This window comes from Spermophilus citellus, assembly GCF_964194105.1.
Source record: "Spermophilus citellus genome assembly, chromosome: 3".
NCBI classification, from domain to species: Eukaryota; Metazoa; Chordata; class Mammalia; order Rodentia; family Sciuridae; genus Spermophilus; species Spermophilus citellus.
In genome coordinates, this window is record NC_138184.1 from 61,474,335 (window position 1) to 61,493,947 (window position 19,613).

A 19,613-nucleotide genomic window follows, 5' to 3' on the forward strand; every position below is an offset into this window, starting at 1 on the left:
GATTCACCTATGGATTTTGTTTGTATTGTGATTCCATATATATATATTATAAGTTTTATGTGGACATAATACCTTATTTTATTTATTTATTTCTTAATGTGCCGCTGAGGTTGGAACCCAGTGCTTCTCACATACTAGGCAAGTGCTCTACTACTGAGCTACAACTCCAGCTCTATATTGTGATTCCTTGATTATTATAATAGTAAAGTTTCATAATATATATGTGTCAGGTGATGATAACTACTTATTTTTTTCTTATAATTGAAAAGTTTCTTGTCTAAGTTTGCATATATTTAACTTTGTGGATGGATTTTGGAACTGTTTGTTTTGATTTTGTCTTTAATTAAAAGTAAAGCATGCTGTATTTTTTTTTAAATTTAATAGTTTTTAGAAGGACAGAATGCCTTTATTTTATTTGTTAATTTTTATGGGGTGCTGAGGATCGAACCCAGTGTCTGATGCATGCTAGGCAAGCACTCTACCACTGAGCTACAGCCCCAGCCCAGCATGCTTTTTTAAAAAAAGAAATTAGTGCATTATAGTTATACATAATATTTAGGTTCATTTTGGTATAATTATACAAGCATGAAATATAATTTGTTCCTCTTCAGTACCCAGTACTTCCCTTTTCCCTCTCCTGTCTTCCCCTGTTTTCAATTTATTTGTAGAGTTTTAAAAATTACTGCTTTATAGATGCACATAAATGTAAAATTGACATTGATATATTCATATATGTACATAGAAATTTTGATGGGAAAATATTGTAAGCTAATTTTGGAAAAATTATCTTTGTAGTGATGAGTTTTATCATCTACACATGGGGTGTGTAATTGAGTCTTTTATGTATTTCTGATTCAATTTTTTTCATAAGTTGTATATACTTTTTTTTTAAACCTGTTTACATGGGAATCACCACATGCATATGGAGCCTATGTAAAACCTAAACATGGTGTGTTATACTATTTTTTTAATGGATGCACTGTGACAAAAATGTGACTTGCCCCTAGTGACCTCTTTCCCCACAGTTTATTACTCATCACTTCCATTCTTTTGAACCATCACTCTGGGTTTCAAGTGTTTGAATGTGTACTGTTTTCCTACATGTTATCATGGTCAGATGTACTATAATTTCAGTATGTTTCTGTGGGGGAGTATTATGTATCTTTATTAGCAAAAGAGTTTCCACCAATAGATAATAATTCTAAAGAAGTTTAGGGGAATAAATTTGTTTCATATCTTCATCAATACTAATTTTGTCTAGGATGGGATTTCATTTTACATTTCTCTAATTTCTAAAAATGTTGAATTTTTTATGTTTACTGAATACTTAGATGTCTCCTGTATAAATTGGCAGTTTGTTTCTTGCCTGCATTTCCTTTGTGATTTCTGGTTTAAAAAGATAAGAAAATAGATTGAAAGAGGCAGCTGGAGTTTGATTTCAGGAAAAAGAATGAATTTACTTTTAATTATTAAAAATTTTTATTTCCATTTTTTCCTTCTTTTGTGTATGTATTGTAGGTTTCTTGTCTTATTTTTGGAGGTTATTTCAGATGGAATTCTAGGGCTTTTCTTTGGAAATTCTAACAAGAAAAAGAAATAAGGCAAATCTCTCTTCCCTATGACTGCAGAAAAATGAATATATTTTCTCAAAAACACTTGGTAAGTAAATTTTTGAATGACAGTCGCTAAAACATCCACTCTTCTTCCTTGAAGGTTTTTTTTTTTTTTTTTTGAATGTTTTTGACAGTGAATCATGTATCCTATTACCTTGATTTTGGAGTTTAATACAAATCATATGGGATAAGATTTGGCCAATCCTAGAAATATTCAGACATGATTTTATTTTTAGAAATAGTTACATTTTTTTCCCCAATATCTTACAAGCCCTTTAGATTATTTTCTTCCTTGTGTCTTACTCAGACTCTGGGACTTCAGTGTGCTTTTTTGTACCCTGTAATCTCTAAGCATTTGCCCCCATCAGGAGTCTGGGTTGATAGGTCTTGTTTCTCCAAATTTCCTTTAACATGAAGGAAGATAATACAGTTGTGTCGCTCCTGGGACATTTTCTCTAGGCACTCTCTTCAAAATGGGGGAGGAAATAATATTTATCTGGACTAACTTCCCCTATATCAGGAGCAAACTAGTCTTTGTGGAGCTTTGAAGGCATTTCATATAGTTCTGTTTCTGGGTAGTTCTCTATGTGCTGCTGAGTTGCCATTAGATGTCCAGAAACTTATGTTCTCTCATGTCTACAATGGGAATAATTTTAGAGGACACAGATGGATTATGCGCTTCATGGAGCCTACTAATACATGTGTATGCCCTGGCCCATAGATGACAAAGCACCTGGAAGACACTGCAGATACTAACAGTTTAACCATCATCTGCAGTCACATGGATTTTCTTTCAAAAGATTGTGGTAACCTTTTCATTATAGGCCCCCATGTTATCCACATGACCAAATATAAAATGTTGAGTCCTCCTCATCTGAATTCCAGATTCCATTTCTCAGGTGATTCAAGGTGGTGCAACTAATTGAATGTTTCTCCTTGCCCTCCATTTGCTCTATGTCCTCCATAAAAGATTTTTATGCTTAGAGGCATAAAATAATTTATATATATATATATATATATATATATATATATATATATATATAATACATAGTATATAAACATACATATTTAGTATATAAAATATATACTATGTATACATGTATGCATAGTACATATATACTATATATAGAATATGTGTGTATATACTATGAATTATATGTGTATATTATATATACTAGTATACATACATATATAATACATAATAATACACACAAACACATACACACACACAGAAATCCTGCTGTTTTGAATATGTTCACCTATGTTTAGAAAATGACAGAAACCTGGATCATTTTCTGATTTTAAAGGAGGACTGAGATTATGTCTGAACTGGAATTTCTCTGGGTCCTGCAATGGGAGCCCCATGACAAAATTAGCTATGAGAATGTTTGTCATAAAATATATTTGTGTATATAATAGCATAGATGTTATATAATGCTAGAAGTGAGGGATACAGTTCCATACCAATATTTCTTCTCAGATGCAAAAAACAGTAGAGACACTGTCCTGAGTGAGAGTAGGGATTTTAACAAGAAAGTTTCTAGAAGTAGACTTTTTCCACCAAATTCTGGCCATGGTCTTTTCCACTCCAGATATCAGGGCTGGGGATATAACTCAGTTGGTAGAGTGCTTGCCTTACATGCACAAGGCCCTGGGTTCAATCCCTAGCACCACATACACATACACAAAAAGACTTAAGATATCAGACAGGGCTGGGGTTGAGACTCAGTGGTAGAGTGTTTGCCTAGCACACACGAGGTATTGGGTTTGATCCTCAGCACCACATAAATGTAAAATAAAGATATTGTGTCAACCTAAAACTAAAAAATAAATATTAAAAAAGATATCAGACAGTAAGCAAAAAAAATAAACACACCCACATATATATAAATAATATATTTAATATGTAGTATAAATATATTGTAAAAGATATAGATTGATAGATATATTACATTATATATGCACACACACATTACATTATATATACACACACACACATATACACACACATAGAAATCTTGTTTTTTTGAATATATAACACTAACCAAGTCCTAAAATTAAAAAAAAAAAGTTATATGAGTTATGTAATGTGGTGGAGGTATTTGGGCTTTCAAATTAAATACAATTCATTTCTATTTGTTATTTATTTTGGGGTACCACCGAATGAACCCAGCGGCACTCGGATATATCGTCAACCCTTTTTTGTATTTTATTTAATGACAGGGTCTCAATTAAGTTGTTTAGGGCCTCATTACATTTCTAAGGCTTACTTTGAACTTGTATTTTTCCTGCCTCAGCCTTTGGAGAAAAAAAGTCTACTTCTAGAAACTTTCTTGTTAACTGAAGTTTCAAGCATATGCCATCACATCTGGTGATACTTGTTTATTAATTGAAGGGGCTTTGGTCATTGGAGGAAAAAAAAAATGTCAGAGACTGGCCATTAGGTCTAATGTAATTGGACACAATACTTTTTTTTTTAATTTATTTTTTTAATTTTATTTATTTTTATATGGTGCGGAGGATTGAACCCAGGGTCGCATGTGCTAGGCGAGTGCTCCACGACTGAGCCACAGCTCCAGCCCCAAGGAGTTTACCTTTAATGCATTTAAATAATAGACTCAAGGCTGTGGATAGATCTGAAGACATGGGCCCCACCTTCTGGAACTTCACCTTTTGCTTGCTACCTGATATCTGGAATGGAAGGGACCATGGCCAGCATTTGGTGAGAAAAAAATCTACTTTTGGAAATATTCTGGTTAAAGTTTTCTGCTCTCACCCAGGGCAGTGTCTCTTCTATTTTTTTTTTTGGACTTGAGGAGAAATATTGTTGAGGAATTGAATCCCTCACCTGTAGGAGCAGTAAGGAGCTTCGTCTCCTTGAGGTCAGAAGAACTGTAGCTCTGAAATCTGAAATATGGTTCTGAGAACTGAGATATTCTGGAGGCTTGACATATCAGTTTTGAGGGTGTAGTCCCCAAAATACATATATTTCTTTAGTAATATTTTATTGGTTACATAACTGTAATATTCCCATAATGAATATATTGGGTTGTGTTATTAAAATCAATTTCTACTATTTATTTATTATTTTTAAAAGTTGTCGATGGACCTTTATTTTATTTGTTATTTATATGCAGTGCTGAGAATTGAACTCAGTGCTGGTAAGTGCTCTACCACTGAGCCACAACTCTAGTCCTACTATTTATTTTTTTATGTGAATATTAGAAAAAATTTTGATTAGGCTTGTGACTCACATATTCTTATCATTGGGAAGTGCTGCCTTATGGGATTGCTTCCCAGGTCAGTCTGTTTCCTCAGAAGAGGAGAGAGCAGGAAAGTTAAATGAAATTTTACAGTATTGTCATTTTATTATTTACATTTATAAATAATATACGGGCATATATACCCACAGATTGAAAAGGCCTTCTGTGAAAGGTTAAATGCAAATGCCCTCTTGACTGGGCTAGGTCCCACTACTACAAGGAAACCTTGCCTTAAGTCAGCTGCATCCTGAGGCTCTGGATTTCAATTCCCAATACCTAAAAAAAAAAAAACAAAAAAAAAAAAAAACAAAAAAAAACTGCAGCCAAGAGGTCATTCTGACCTCATTCTTTTCAGCATTTGGTGTCACTTCCTGTAACTCAAACATAAGACTCACTATGCTCAGCCTGAGAGGGTGAAGATATAAGCCCTGTCCACTTAGGAGTCCTTAGGTCAAATCAAGCACATGGCCAATGACTAGGAGCAGGCTTTGACCACCTGGTGTGGCTTTTGTCTCTTGAGCCTGCCAGCATTGTTATTCATCTCTAGGCTTCCTTTTTATGTTCCTCTTTCATGTTTGCTCTGGTGTGCAGGTACTGAAAGATCTACTGAGAGAACACTGGGCACCCCAAAAACCATTAAGTGGTGAGTGTGCAGTGGCTTCCTGAGACAGGGGGCATGGCTACTTGAAATTGGCTGGATTACAGTGGGAACTGATGATTGTGGACTGGAATTCCTTTGGTAGTTTCTTGAATCTGCAGGCCTGGGTCCTCCCTGGGCCAGGTTAGCCCTGAGTCCTTACTGGCCAGTCAAGTGGGGCATGTATCAGCAATGAGGAACCTGAGAGTCCTGTCTTATTCCTGCAGAGAAATCCTATCTGAAGGTGCAGCATTCCAGCACCTTCCCAGAATGTGTATTGAATTGAATTGAGCAGTGTCATCAGTCACAGCTCCATATGTGTCTTCTTGCATGAGGGGGGCTGTGGTTCTGCAGGAGTCTCAGTTCTTCCTTCCTCTTGAGCTTTCTATTCTTTCTTTTTTTGTAAGGGTAGGGGTACTGTGGATTAAACCCAGAGGTCCTATATCGCTGAGCTATATCCTTTTTACTTTTCATTATTATTATTTTTATTTTGAGACAGATGCTGAGTCTGGCCTTGAACTTGTTCTTCAGTTTCCTGAGTTTCTGGAATTACAGGTGTGTGCCATCCTGCCTGGATTCCCCTGAATATTCTAAATTTATGGGAAGCAAAGTATCAAATCCAGAACCCCATCTCCCAGCCTAAACCTCTGTACATCTGTCAGTACATTCCTAAACTGCCACCTTCCTGTCCATATTCTCAATTACAGTGTTCCTTTCTCCACAGTACTGTCAATTATTTTTTTCCCCATGCTACATTTCAAATGGGTACAGTATTTTTTAATTGTTTTACCAAGAACTGGATGGACCTTTTTAAGGGATTTTTTTTTTTTCCTGGCTGCGAACCTCGAAATTTTAGGTAGACTGTGGGCAAGTGAGCAAGACCTGTCTCAAAATATTTAAACAAGGGCTGGGGATATAGCTCATATTTAACATGCTTTTGTGTTAAATCCCCAGTACCACAGAAAAATAAAAAGCAAAAGATTTGTTTTCTGTTTATGAGCATTTCACATAAGAGAAAAGTAGAGAAGAATCACTTGACCTTTATAAAAATGTGCGTATGTGTATCTTATCTTTGTCTCTCCCAGGCCAGAAACCCTGACAGGATGTCTTTGGGCTGAGAGTTCCCTTGTGGAATTTATGTCTGTGATATTTTCATGGTCCTGTGTTTCAGATCTACCTGACATGAGGATCCCATACCTGGTACAACTGAAGTCTCTTGGAGTGACTAGTGAATGTCAGTTCTTGGGTCCTATCTTGTTAAACAGCAGTCTAAGTTTAGGAAGTACAGTTTATTAAGGAAGTAGCTGAGTGGCCTCCAGCTGAAAGGAGTCTCCTGAATTTCCTGTTGTGTCCTTAATCCAAAAGGCACTTCAGTTGTTTCCTTATCTTGGCTTCTATGAATACTGCTATAATGAATATGACAATATAGCCATTTTTTAACATACTAAGTCCAATTCCATTGGAAATAGTGTGTTAGCTTTTAAAGAACTCTCATGCTATTTTTTAAAAAAAATGACTGTTATTGAATTTATATTCCAGCCCAGTTTGAAAGTGTTTCTTTCTTCCGTATCCATATAATTGGAGTACTAGTTATCCTTCAACTCTTTTTGATAGTAGCCATTCTAATAGCTATGCTCAGGATGCAGAAGTTCTCATACTTGGCTGGTGACTAAATTCCTGATGCAAGTTTGTTAGACTCTAGGCTGCTATGTACTCACTGGAAGAAGGTGATGTAAACCTATTCTAGAAAGAAACAGAGATCTGTGATTTTTAGCCCTTTTTCTTTACTCCTGGTGGGGATTGTAGCCCATAGAAATACTCATACATCAATGTGAAGCCCCTCCTTTGTTATCTAGGGAGCTTTGCACATGCACAGTTGTCATTGCTCCAAAAATTTGGAGGTTTAGGATGTAGTGCATTGAATGGAAAAAGTTAAAGTTTTTAACTTTAACTCTCAGTGCAAGAGCAAATTCCTGTATGAACAATTGGTTAGGTCTGGAGTTAATATTGAAGTGAGATGGGAGAGAGGGCTCAGGCAGTGCTGAGCTCCCACTTGGGTTGCCAATGCTGGATAAAGGCTCAACTGTTAGCAATATCATTTTGCTGGCAAATTCATTCCAGGGATGAACTGGGACCCTTGACATTTCATTCCTCCTCTGCTCTGGTCCCAGGGAGTATAACCCATTCATTGATCTTGCATAGCCATGGAAAGACACCATTTTCCTTTCCTCTGGTCTTGATACTTGTATATATATAATCCTTTCCTCTCTATGCACCAGATAAACTAAGATTCAACCTATAAGAAATCTAGCATTAAATGTGCTATATTTATCATCCCAATCAGTCTTCCTCTACTCAGAGTGACAGAGGATTTAATGTCCAAATTGTATGGCACATTTCTTAAGGCAGGACTAGTGTCCATGTGTCCATCAACTTTTTCTACTCATCTGATGGTAGATATTTTCTCAGTTGTCCAATGTACACAAATCTCTCAATTTATTTATGCCTTTATTTGAGAGAGACTTAAAACAGGAGTAAGTGTTTTTTGGTGTATCCATGAATGGAGGGAGAGTCAGGAGCCTCCTTTTCTGCTATATTTTGAAAATCATCCCTCTTAACATTTGCTTTTTTGTGGGGCTGGGGTATAATTCTAGTACCAAACGTAATCTGCACCCAAATCCTACCAATGATCTGTGCCTCCAGTTCTAACATCTATATTTATGTTGGGTTGTATCATTCACTCATATCAAATACTTTTCGTCATATGGTTGCATTTGTACAGACTCTTTTATTGCACTTAACAGTAACAATGATTTTTACATACATATGAGTTTATGAAATTTTCTGCATTATAATTTCTTGGTCTTCAAATTATTGCAATATTAGAGTTTTATAATGTACATTAGTGTCAGGTAATGAGAGCTGCTGCTTTTTTCTCTTATGTTCAGAGTTCAGGGCTAATTTCATATATATTTAACCTTCCAGCAGAATTTTAGAACTTTTTGATTTGGTCTCTTATTCAATTTAAAGTAAAGCATGTTGAAATTTTTATGAGGTATTATAGAATAACCTGGGGGAAATGGTCATCTTTATAATGACAGGTTTTGTCATCTACACATGGGGTGTGTAACTAAGTCTTTTCTGTGCTTCTATGTATTTTTATTTTCTCAAATTCTAAAGATTTTCTTTTAAAATATGCTTACCTTATAAGTAACATATAACATATAACATGCCACTTATAACCTTATAAATGACATATAACATTCATGTGACACATATAAAAAATTACATGGTGCTTTATACTATTTTTTTCCACTAGATTTAATATGAAAAAATGTGTCTTCTTCTATAAACCATTATTTCCCACAGTTTATTATTTATCAATTTATAAATGTTCATTCTCTTCAATCAAGAAATACTGTTGTATTCTTATATATACATGTGCTATAGTTTTAGTCTATTTCTGGTGTGGATACATCACATATCTTCAATAGCAAAACAGTTTGCACACATGGATAGCAACAGCTCAAACTCCATCTTCCCTTCATGATTATTCATTTATTCCATATGTTCATCCATAATCTTTAATTTGGGATATATCATTTTATTTTATTTTACATTACCTAGTTTCTAATGATGTTGGGTTTTTATGATTATTTAACACTTAAATATCTCATAAATTGGCTATTCATTTTCTTGCATGCATTTTCTTTGCAATCTTTTTTTCCCCACTAATAGTATTTTTTCCCACTGATAGTTTGATCATATGTGAGGAAAATTAGTTACTTTTGCTCTTTCACTTCATTTTGCACCCTTTAATGGTATTGGATCAACAGAATTTTAAATTTAATACTATGTATTTCATTAATTTAAAAATATTTTGTGTAACTTTGAAAATAAATAACTATAATTTTTTGTTCTTTTTCCCTTTTGTGATTCTGGGGATTGAAACCAGGATGTCCTATTGCTTAGCTATATCTTCACCCTTTTTTAAATGTTATTTATTATTAATTAATTAATTAATTAATTTTTTACAAGGGATTGAACTTAGGGGCGCTTAACCATGGTGCCACACCACCAGCCCCATTTTTGTATTTAGAGACAGGGTCTTACTGAGTTGCTTAGCACCGTGCCGTTGCTGAGGCTGCCTTTGAACTCACAATCCTCCTGCCTCAGCCTCTCGATTAAAAGTTATTTGAGACAGTTTTGCTCAGTTGATACGATCAGTCTCAAAATTGTGCTCCTCCTGTCTCAGCCTCCAGAGTACTGGATATTTCAGGTGTGCACCACCACATACACCCTGACTCACCCTTTCTTACATCAACATTTGAATGCTTTTATGTTTTATATTTTAGTATTATTCATTATTTTTATATTCAGTATTTAGTATGTGAAAATGAGGTGTTATATGGTTTGAGTGAAGAGTACCATAGCATTTTTATTATCACACAGATGTCCCTTTATCCTGAAATCTTTCTTTGGAAAGAAAGCCATTTTTTCTTCTCTGCATTGCAATCTCTATCATTTATTTACTATTGTCTAAATAGCAAGGGACTTATTAAGTGTTTTTTCTTGAGTGAGTTCCACAGTTTTTGCATTTCATTGTGAGTATTACACTGATTGTTACAAACCATAACATCAGTTATGTGTGGTATTATGGTATTTTGGTCAGTAGTAGACTTCATTTTACAACAAAGCCTATAGCAAATAGCCAAGCCATGTAGTAGTCTGTGCCATCTAGATTTTTATCATTATACTCAGATGCTTGGAAAATGACGGAATTATCTTAGAGTGAATTTTCTATAATGTATTCCCATCAAGGGAGACATCATTGTATACATACATATATGTGTCATTATATAGTATATAATGGACATGATTTTTACTTGTCAAGTTTACCAGTGCTCTTTCAATTTTATTTGCTTTTTAAAAGCACCAGCATTGACATTGGTGATTCTTTTTTGTGGTATTTTCATTTTCAATATTTGCTAAATTTTCTCTTTTTCTTAGGATTTTTTTTCTCTATTCTTATTTTTATAAAGTATACTTTTTTCCAAACTATTATGGCTTACTGATCTAAGACTGCATGTTTTCTTTTTAACCTCAGCTTTAGCTGCATCTCTCTTTTTTACATTTATAGAGGTTTGATAGACACACATTAACCTGTATACATCTTAGGAATCTATCTATCTATATCTTTTGGCTTATGTACATATCCAAGAAACCAACACCACAATCAAAAAATTATCATATTCATTACTACAAATTGTTACCTAGTTCCCTTTTACATCCTTTTTTTCTGCTCTTCCCCACAAACTTTTACATAATAAATTTGATCTTACTGAGCACAACAAGAAGAGGATATTGAAATTATATAGATTCTTGAATTATCACAAAGAAAACATACCATGTTCTATTGCTTACAAGAAAAAGAACATTAATGGTACTCCAATAACCCCTTCATGCCCTCTTCCTCTTACTACTCCTCCATGATCCCCAATGGTAAGTATTTTTTTTCCTATCTAATACTCTTAAAGCATTTTTTAAAAAATGAGCAAACTTATAATGAAACAGAAGTGTGACTCCCTCTTTACTCATTAATCCATAAAAGGGAGGAGAAGGAGCAACTGAGGGTCGTGGTGCCAACATTGACCCAACCCCAGCCTGCTTCTCTCTGATTGGAGGGGAGGTGAGGCAAATCCAGAGATGAAGGAGAGGGCTGAGGCAGGATGTGAGGCTGGGGGCTGCTAAGAGGGGTTACCAGAGTGCAAGAGGGAGGAGGGAAGAAAAGAGAAATGAAGGGGAGGGTGCAAATGGGGACCAGTGGTAAGCTCAGATGAAGCAGAAAAGAAGGTGTAACAATGGCACAGTGAGGGGGGAGTGTTAGCATCTGGAGAGGTGAAAATATGAAGGCAGGGGTGAAAAAAGAGAGTCACATCCTTGGTGCAGTTCTCCAAGCTACAAGCAGGTGAAAGGTTCACACCCTAGTTTTTTCCTCCCACTCTCACTTCCCAAGTGACATCCCATCCCAAGTTCATTGGAAAGATTTTCCTTCTGTCACCCCAATTTCTGTCTTCTTCCAATTGGGGTTCACTTTATCTTCTCTCTCATCTTCTGCATCCTGTTTATTCACTCTGCATCCTTAGCAAGTTCTTCTTCCCCCTCAGCCCCCTCTCATCCTCCTCTTCCACGTCTTTATTTTCCTTTTTCCAGCTTGCCTTATACTTCTCTTTCTTCTTTTTTATTTTTCAGAGCATTGGCACTAAATGTGGTCTCACTGCCTCCTGGTCTTCTCTGAGATGGTACTGGGACAAAGTTGGGACAGGTGTGAAAACTGGGTCCCAGTGTCCAGACTGAAAGGTCCTGCACTTCAGAGTGTGGTGGCAGCTGGAGGGACCTTTCCCAGGGATAAAGGCAGCAGTGATGGGGGCAGTTAGAGCATTGTCCCAGAATCTTGTTTCCCACTTCTCTTCTCTTTAGGGGTAGAATTAATGGTACATAGTGTATGCGTGAATAGATAGCACCACACCATGTTCCAGGTGGCTTTATCTTTTACCTTGCCATGGCAGGCATGGTAATTCCTATCAATTATCATCTCTGTGGCCATTAGTCACATATATATTTATTTGTCATTTGAATGTTTTCTCCTTTGTGAAATCTATTTTTGAAACTTCTCATCTGTGCTGTACTCTGTTAGCATGTCTTTCTTCCCCCTAAAAAATGAATAACACTTCATATATTCTGCACTATAAACACTTTACTAAAAATGTTAACTAAAACATCTTTGACTTTCAACTTTGGAGACACACTGACTTAAAATGACAAAAGTAGTTTTTTTTTTTTTTTTGGGTACTGGGGATTAAACTCAGGGGCCCTTGACCACCGAGCCCCATTCCCAGCCCTAATTTGTGTTTTATGTAGAGATAGGGTCTCACCGAGTTGCTTAGCCTCTAGCTGTTTCTGAAAGCTGGCCTCCAACTCATGATCCTCTTGCCTCAGTCTTGTAAGCTGGTGTGTGCTCAGAAAACTAACAATATTCAAGATTTATCAGTTGTTTATGTACAAAAGAAAATAAATATTCAAATTGGAAATTAAAAACAATTCTAGTGACAATTATGACAAAAGCAAAATACTTAGGAATATTTTTTAGAAAGTTGTGAAAACTTGAACATTAAAATATAGAGTATATGGCTTGTTTTTAGAAGATCTAGTATCATTCCTAAGTCCCTTCCTTCTTTTTGAGGGTTTTAAATTTATAGAAAGAGAACAGAAATTGTGTTTTATTTCTGTGGTACTAAGGAGTGGTCTTAAGTATGCTTTACTCGTGAACTATATCACCATCACTTATTATTTTATTTTGAGGTAGGGTCTTGCTAAGTTACTGAGAAGGGACTCTAAATTGTGATCCTTCAGACTCAGCCTCCCAAGTAACTGGGATTATGTATGTGTGCCACAAACGTGGCAGGGATTTTGTTCTTGACTTTAAAATTATTACACATTGGCTCAGAATAAAATTTAGGTAGTTTTTTTGCCATTTTTATGGCAGAAGATGGAGGCCACAGAGAGAGGATATGGCTTTCCACATCTTTGGAACAGGAATACCAAGTATTAATTCACCCTCTTCCCCTTATTCAACATTTAAAGTTTCCACAGATACTACAGAATTGTTTGAGAAAGATCAAGGGCTGTGAGGAAGGGGAACCAGTATTTCAAAGTATCCGGAAGAGTACTCTAAGAAACAGTGCTGAGCTACCGGGGTATGAAGAATAGAGTCCCTGAGATTTAATTGTAGAAGCCACAGAACATATATAAGAATGTAAACAATACAGTGATACATTTTTAAAAGATGATCATGGGTAGAACTTGGTCAGTTGTACTCACTCTCCTACCCCATCCACATACCCACAAACATCACACCCCTTTCACGTCACTTACATCACACCTTGCTTGAAGAGAAATGTGTGTGTTAGTGGTACTCTGCTGTTCACTATGGGCAGAACTCTTTGCCTAGCCTATGGTAGAAATCAGAATGGATCACAAAGTTCAGGACCATCTCTGTCTTTGCATCTCCCCCGCCCTCTCTCTCTCTCACACACAAATAACTGAAGATTTTAATTATAAATATTTTGATGGATGACATGAACTTGGGAGTATTGGGCCAAATAATTGGAACTTTGAAAGTATACATGTGCAGAAAGAGTATGAATGACACATTTCCTATCACACTGATGTTTTATTTCATTATTTTCACAAAAGCAGTTTTTTTCTGTGTAATGTAATATAATGTACTGAACACTGCAAAATTAGTTTAGTGTGTTACAGGTACAAAGAGGATTAATATTTTTATCTTGTTGTTTACTAATAAATTTAAAAGAGACATGTATTTTTTTCCCCATACTTTCGATTGCTTCTTTTCAGTTTGATAAAATTGGGCCAAAGGACAGTTTCTTATATTTTATTGCTGTTGCTTCTTTCCTTTGTTGTATAAATTTAAGTTGTATAACTGTGCTTAGAATTACATATAAAGAGAAATATCAGTGAAATAGCAGAGCAACTTAATAATCAAAAAGTATATTATATATTCATACTGTGTATGTCGGTGGTACTGGGTGTATTACCCAGACATGAATAGAAATAAAATCCTTTAATGTTAAGGAAAATAGATGAAATTGGTTATGTGATGCTGAGTAAAAAATGACACAGAAAGAAATATATCACCTCTTTTTTTTTTTTTTTTTTTTTGTGGTGCCGGGGATTGAACCCAGGGTCTTGTGCCTGCGAGGCAAACACTCTACCAACTGAGCCATATCCCCAGCCCTCATCTCTTATATATAATAACTAAAATAAGATTTATGTGAAAATAGAATATTGATTACTATGGCTTGGGAGGGTGCTGGGGCATCAAGGATGGAATAAGGGCATATAAATATTATTAATACCTGCAAATGTAAGTATGAAGATATCACACTGAATCCCATTAATATGTACTTTTGATATGTTAATAAAGTCCATCATCTCAAATAATTACTTCATATCTAAAATTATGTTGTCTTTGGTATTTTCGGGATGTGAGGCAATACTGTTAACTATAGTCCTTTAATACATACCATTCTCTTTCTATGCACTCATCTTTTTGGTTGGGGGTTGGGTTCCACACACAGTACACAATGTATTTCTTTCTGTGTCTTTGATAATTTCACTTAACATGAAGTTCTCCAGCTTCATCCATGTTATTGTAAATGGCAATAAAAAAATAAATAAATAAAATTTTGGGGGTTTGAATCCAGGATTGCTTTTTCACTGAGGTATATCCTTGGTAGTTTTCATTTTTAAGACAGCACCTTGCTAAATTACTGAGCCTGGCCTTGAAAATCTGCCAGCATTTACACCTACAGCATCTTTCTTTTAAAACCTAGGTATGGTGGCTGCCTCAGCATCATAGTTACAACCTCTCCAACATAAATGATCCTTTCTTAAGATGGTTTTTAAAAATAAACAAAAAAATCTGTTTATATATTTGTATGTATTTATGCAAATATGTCTATACTTATATATAACAAGTGTGTACATGTGGATTTTATATATAAATTTAGTTTTTTATATCCAGTTTTTTTTGATGGACATTTATGTTTTCATGAAATGGCTATTGTGGAGGATAGTGTTGCAGTTAACATGGGAGTGCAGATATTCCTAAAAGTGGATTTTATTTTCTGTCATTATTGTAATGGTTACTTTGGGTGGCCAACCTGAATGGATTGAGGTATGCCTAGAAAATTGGTATACAATACCTCTAGGTGTTTCTGAGTATCTTTCCAGAAGGTTGGGTCATAAAGCAGTAGGGAAGAGCTGTCATGATTGTACACAGGACTATCCAATAGATTTGATTGAAAAAATGCAGAAGGGAAAGCTGATACTGACTTGTGCTCCAGTCTCCTTGAATGAGTTCCTTTTCTCTGATGGTGTCACCTGTGGACATCTGCCATCAGATTCTTTAGTCTTTGAATATGGACATATACCATTGCTTCGCCAGTGGTCTTTGAAGACTTCAGTCTTTTACCATAGCTGCTTCATTGAATTCCTTGACTTATGAGGCTTCCCGGTTCTTGGTCATGGCTGTTTTGAGTTTCCCTGTTTTCCCAGCCAACAGTTTTGGGGACTATTCATCCCATGATCATGTGAGTCGATCTAATAAGTCCCCTTCTATATGCATCTATGTATTCTATCAATTCTGTTTTTTTTAAGGACCCTGAATAATAAAGGCATATTCTTAGAAAACTATCTGAGTCATATGGTATTTCTACTTAGAATTCTTTAAAAATATATAGTGTTTTTTATTGTTCTTTTTTTGAATTTTTTAAAAAATCATTGACAGACATTTATTAACTTATCTATATATGGTATTGAGAATTGAACCCAGTGCCTCACACAAGCTAGGCAAGTGCTCTACCATTGAGCCACAATCCCAGCCCCCTCGCCCTATCATGGTGTCTGTACTAGTTAATATTTCTAGCAAGAGTGTCCAAGTGTTTTCTGAAATAAAATTGTGTTTACAGTAATATCAAAACAATAAAATATTACTTGCCCATTGCAGCACATTCTATAGTTCCAGCTATTTGGGAGGTTAATATGGGAGAATCTCTTGAGCCCATGAGTTCAAGACCAGCGTACATAACATAGAGAGAGGTCCACCTAAAAATACAATAAAATGTTTAAGAGTAAATTTAACTAAACAAGTGAAAAAGTTACATGATGAAAATTATGAAACATTTTTAAAAAATTAAAGATCTGGGACTGAGATTATGGCTCAGCGGTAGAGTGCTTGCCTAGCACAGGCGGGACCTGGGTTCGATCTCAGCACCACATAAAAATAAAGGCATTGTGTTGTGTCCATCTACAAAAAAGATTCATATTCTCTCTCTCTCTCTCTCTCTCTCTCTCTCTCTCTCTCTCTTTAAAAAAAATTAAAGATCTGAACAAATGTGAAAAATCTAATATTCATGGATTGGGAAGTCAAATATTGTTAAGATGCCATCATTTCAATATTGATCTAAAATTCCAATGCAAAATTCTTTTTGGGAATTGACAGTCTGATTCTAAAATTCACATGAAATCATAAGGGCCCCAAAATAACCCTAAACAATCTTGAATGGGAAGAGAAAAAAAATAACTTGGAGGACTCATGCTTCCAAACTTGCTATTAATCAAGATTGGCAGAAGGATAAAAATGTGGAATGATGGAATAGAGCTGAGAGTCTACAAATAAGCCTATTTGTAAACTAATTTGAATAAATAGTACTTGAACAAGTGGTGCTGGAATATTAGATATCTACATGCAAATAATTAATTTGGAACTTCATTTCAATCCATATTCACAAGCTGAAAATGGATCAAAGTCCTAAATGAAGGAACCAATACTATAAAACTCATAGGAAATATAAACTCAATTTCTGCCGCAGTCTGGCTGGGCGAAATAGCCGGGAGGTGACACGCAACTTGAAGGTTGATGCCGGAACTGCTTTATTGCAGGGAAACTCAGTGGGAACTGAACGGGCACTCAAGGTAGGGAGAGAGCCGCTTTATTTTGAGACAGCAGAGGTATATATACCTAACTGATTACACAGAGCTTGATTCAATTAGTGTCATCTAGATACAGCAGTCAACCAATAAGGAATCTCCACCATCTTAATGGCTCGGTGGCGTTGGCTCACAAACCACTCCTCCTGCAAACTGCCAGGCGCCATCTTAACTTGGTTGTGGCCCTGAACAAATTTCAGAGGATATGGGAAAAGAGAGAGTCAGTGATTTCTGATCTCCCCATTACACTGAAAGCAGGCAATGAAGAAAGAGCTGATCTGAGAGGTGAGTGCCAAACCTAAAGGAGATATCATTGGCCTTGGAATATGGTAAGACATGGGTGAATTAAAAATTAATGAGGAAGAACACTGTATGCCCTGTGTTTGGTGGTTTGGGCTCTGGGGGCAGACAGATCTGAGTTTGAATTTCTATTCTTCCCTTTAATAGCATTGTGGTCTTGGATAAGTCACTTAACTTCTTTGAGACTCAGTTTCCTTGTTGGTACAGTGGGGATGATAATAATATAAACTATATAGGATAGAAATTCAATGGGGATATATAAAGGGCTTACTGCATTGACTGATGCACTCAATGATGCATTCCAGTATATGTTCAATATGATTATTTTTGGTTATAAAGGTTGTTCCTTTCTTAGGGCATCCCTTTTTCGCCCACATTCTTCTATCATATTTGTTGCCTCTCTTTGTTGATTTGATGCCTCATTAACTTTTTAAGTTTCTTGAGGTTTTATGTTCTGAGCACCTTGCAAGATGTCTTGCACTCATACTCTCCAAGAACTCAGAGTACATTTACTTATCAGTCAATAAATCAGGCAGCTAGCCACCAGAAAGTACAGTTTTGTGAAAGTTTGAAGACTGTCATGCTAAAATATGCATAAAATAAAGTTAGGTATAAAAGCAAAAAATATTGTGTCTAAAGCATGGGTGTAACCACCAAATTTGTGCTTTAATGTGGATATACATTAAAAATGAAGAAGAAAAATTAATATTTTTTTAAAGATAGAGGTGGTATGAGTGATTTTTAAATAGTGCAACTACTGTATAACTCAGAAATCTAAAAGTGTGGGTATCATCACAAAAGGCCACTGTTACTTCTCTTAGCCATGGATGACATACAAGTTTGTTGAGTCATTGGTGAACTCTTTGATTATTATATTCAACTCCCAGTATTGATATCAAAGTTTGAAGAGAAAAAGCTTGCCTGTGTCAGTGTCATTGATAATTTTGTCATAAACTACCCAGGTATGGGCAAAACAGTTTTTTTTTTAACATTCTCTTTATAAAAATTGAGAATAACATAAAAAGAGCCTTATAAAATTAATGTGAATACAGTTATTTCCACATTATAAATTAATACTTATTTCAGGTAATTCATTATCTTACAATTCATTAAGTCAGAGTATGTTAAAATAGTATATAATAAGCTAGAAAATCTTCACAGGCCAAAAAGGAGAATGAGGGTCTGGGGTTGTGGCTCGGAGGTACAGCACTCACCTACCATGTGTGAGGCACTGGGTTTGATCCTCAGCACCACATAAAAATAAATAAAGGTATTGTGTCCATTTACAACTTAAAAAAAAAGAAAGCAGAATGAGGTGGGCTGGGGTTGTGGCTCAGTGGTAAAGCACTTGCCTAGCATTTGTGAGGCACTGGGTTTGACCCTCAGTAACAAATATAAAAATAAATAAAGGTATTCTGATCATTTACATCTAAAAAAAAATAAAGCACAACAAATTTTTCAAAATAATCGTTCTAAGCCAACAAAATAAATGAAACTCAACCAGAAAAGGAGAAATGAGGATTGGACCCTGTTCAGGGTGGAGAGAAACAACGTGTCGAGGATGTTCTGTGGTCTCCCACTAACTGAGTTTCCTCATTCCCAAAAGGAATAGTGTGTTGTCAGTCAACTTAATAACTACACACAGTATGAATTGTGGGGTTATGTCTTGTTCATCTCTGAATTCCCAGAGCTAGGTTCATAGTTGCATTAAAAATGTATTCATTAGCCAGGCATGGTGGCACATACCTATCATCCCATCAGCTCAGGAGGCTGATGAAGGAGAATCTCGAGTTCAAAGTAATTCAAAGCAACTTAATGATGCCCTCAGCAACTCAGCAAGATCCTGTCTCTAATAAAATATGAAAAAAGGCTGAAGATGTTGCTCAGTGTTAAGCACTGCTGAGTTCAATCCCAGTACCAAAAAAACAAAAAACAAAACAAAACAAAAAAACAATGTTCACTGATCCTACTTGAGAGTCTTCTCTTCTCTGAGCAGAGAAGCATCCTTAGGCCTCACTATGGCCTGAATGAAGTTATACATAATTTTATATATAATCTACGGTGTATTTTAACATTTATGGATAACATTTGCTGTAACTCAGAACCCAGTACTTTCCTTTTCCATCTCTTCCTTCCCTCTGCATATGTGTTTTGTGTTTGTCATCATCATTTGTCCAGAGTTTCCAAGAAGACAGAAAGGATTGTTCCAGAGCCTCTAAAGTGAAC

The 19,613-nt window shown here is 35.6% G+C and overlaps 2 protein-coding genes across 12 annotated transcripts in view; both read left to right on the top strand.

The window, feature by feature from the left end:
- LOC308643351 (uncharacterized protein) overlaps nt 1-19,613 on the top strand; it is a gene marked incomplete at its 5' end in the record, with an annotated part of 428,976 nt that overhangs the window by 163,463 nt on the left and 245,900 nt on the right. The window lies entirely within an intron of this gene.
- Nucleotides 1-19,613, top strand: part of LOC308643745 (uncharacterized protein) — a 61,655-nt gene that overhangs the window by 846 nt on the left and 41,196 nt on the right. For 3 of the 11 annotated variants that reach the window (XM_081283880.1, XM_081283879.1, XM_081283878.1), the window contains exons 2-4: nt 5,468-5,519; nt 6,013-6,068; nt 11,766-11,838. The exons of 1 other annotated variant lie outside the window; for it this stretch is intronic. Coding sequence is in view for 2 of the 10 variants with exons in the window: in XM_081283873.1 (XP_081139999.1) it covers nt 5,468-5,519; nt 6,013-6,068 (108 nt within the window). In the remaining 8 variants the exon portion in view is untranslated. Of the gene's footprint in view, nt 1-1,518; nt 1,660-5,466; nt 5,520-6,008; nt 6,069-11,765; nt 11,839-19,613 lie in introns of those variants that run through there. 7 more of the 11 variants (XM_081283873.1, XM_081283883.1, XM_081283875.1 and 4 more) reach the window with 5 other exon arrangements.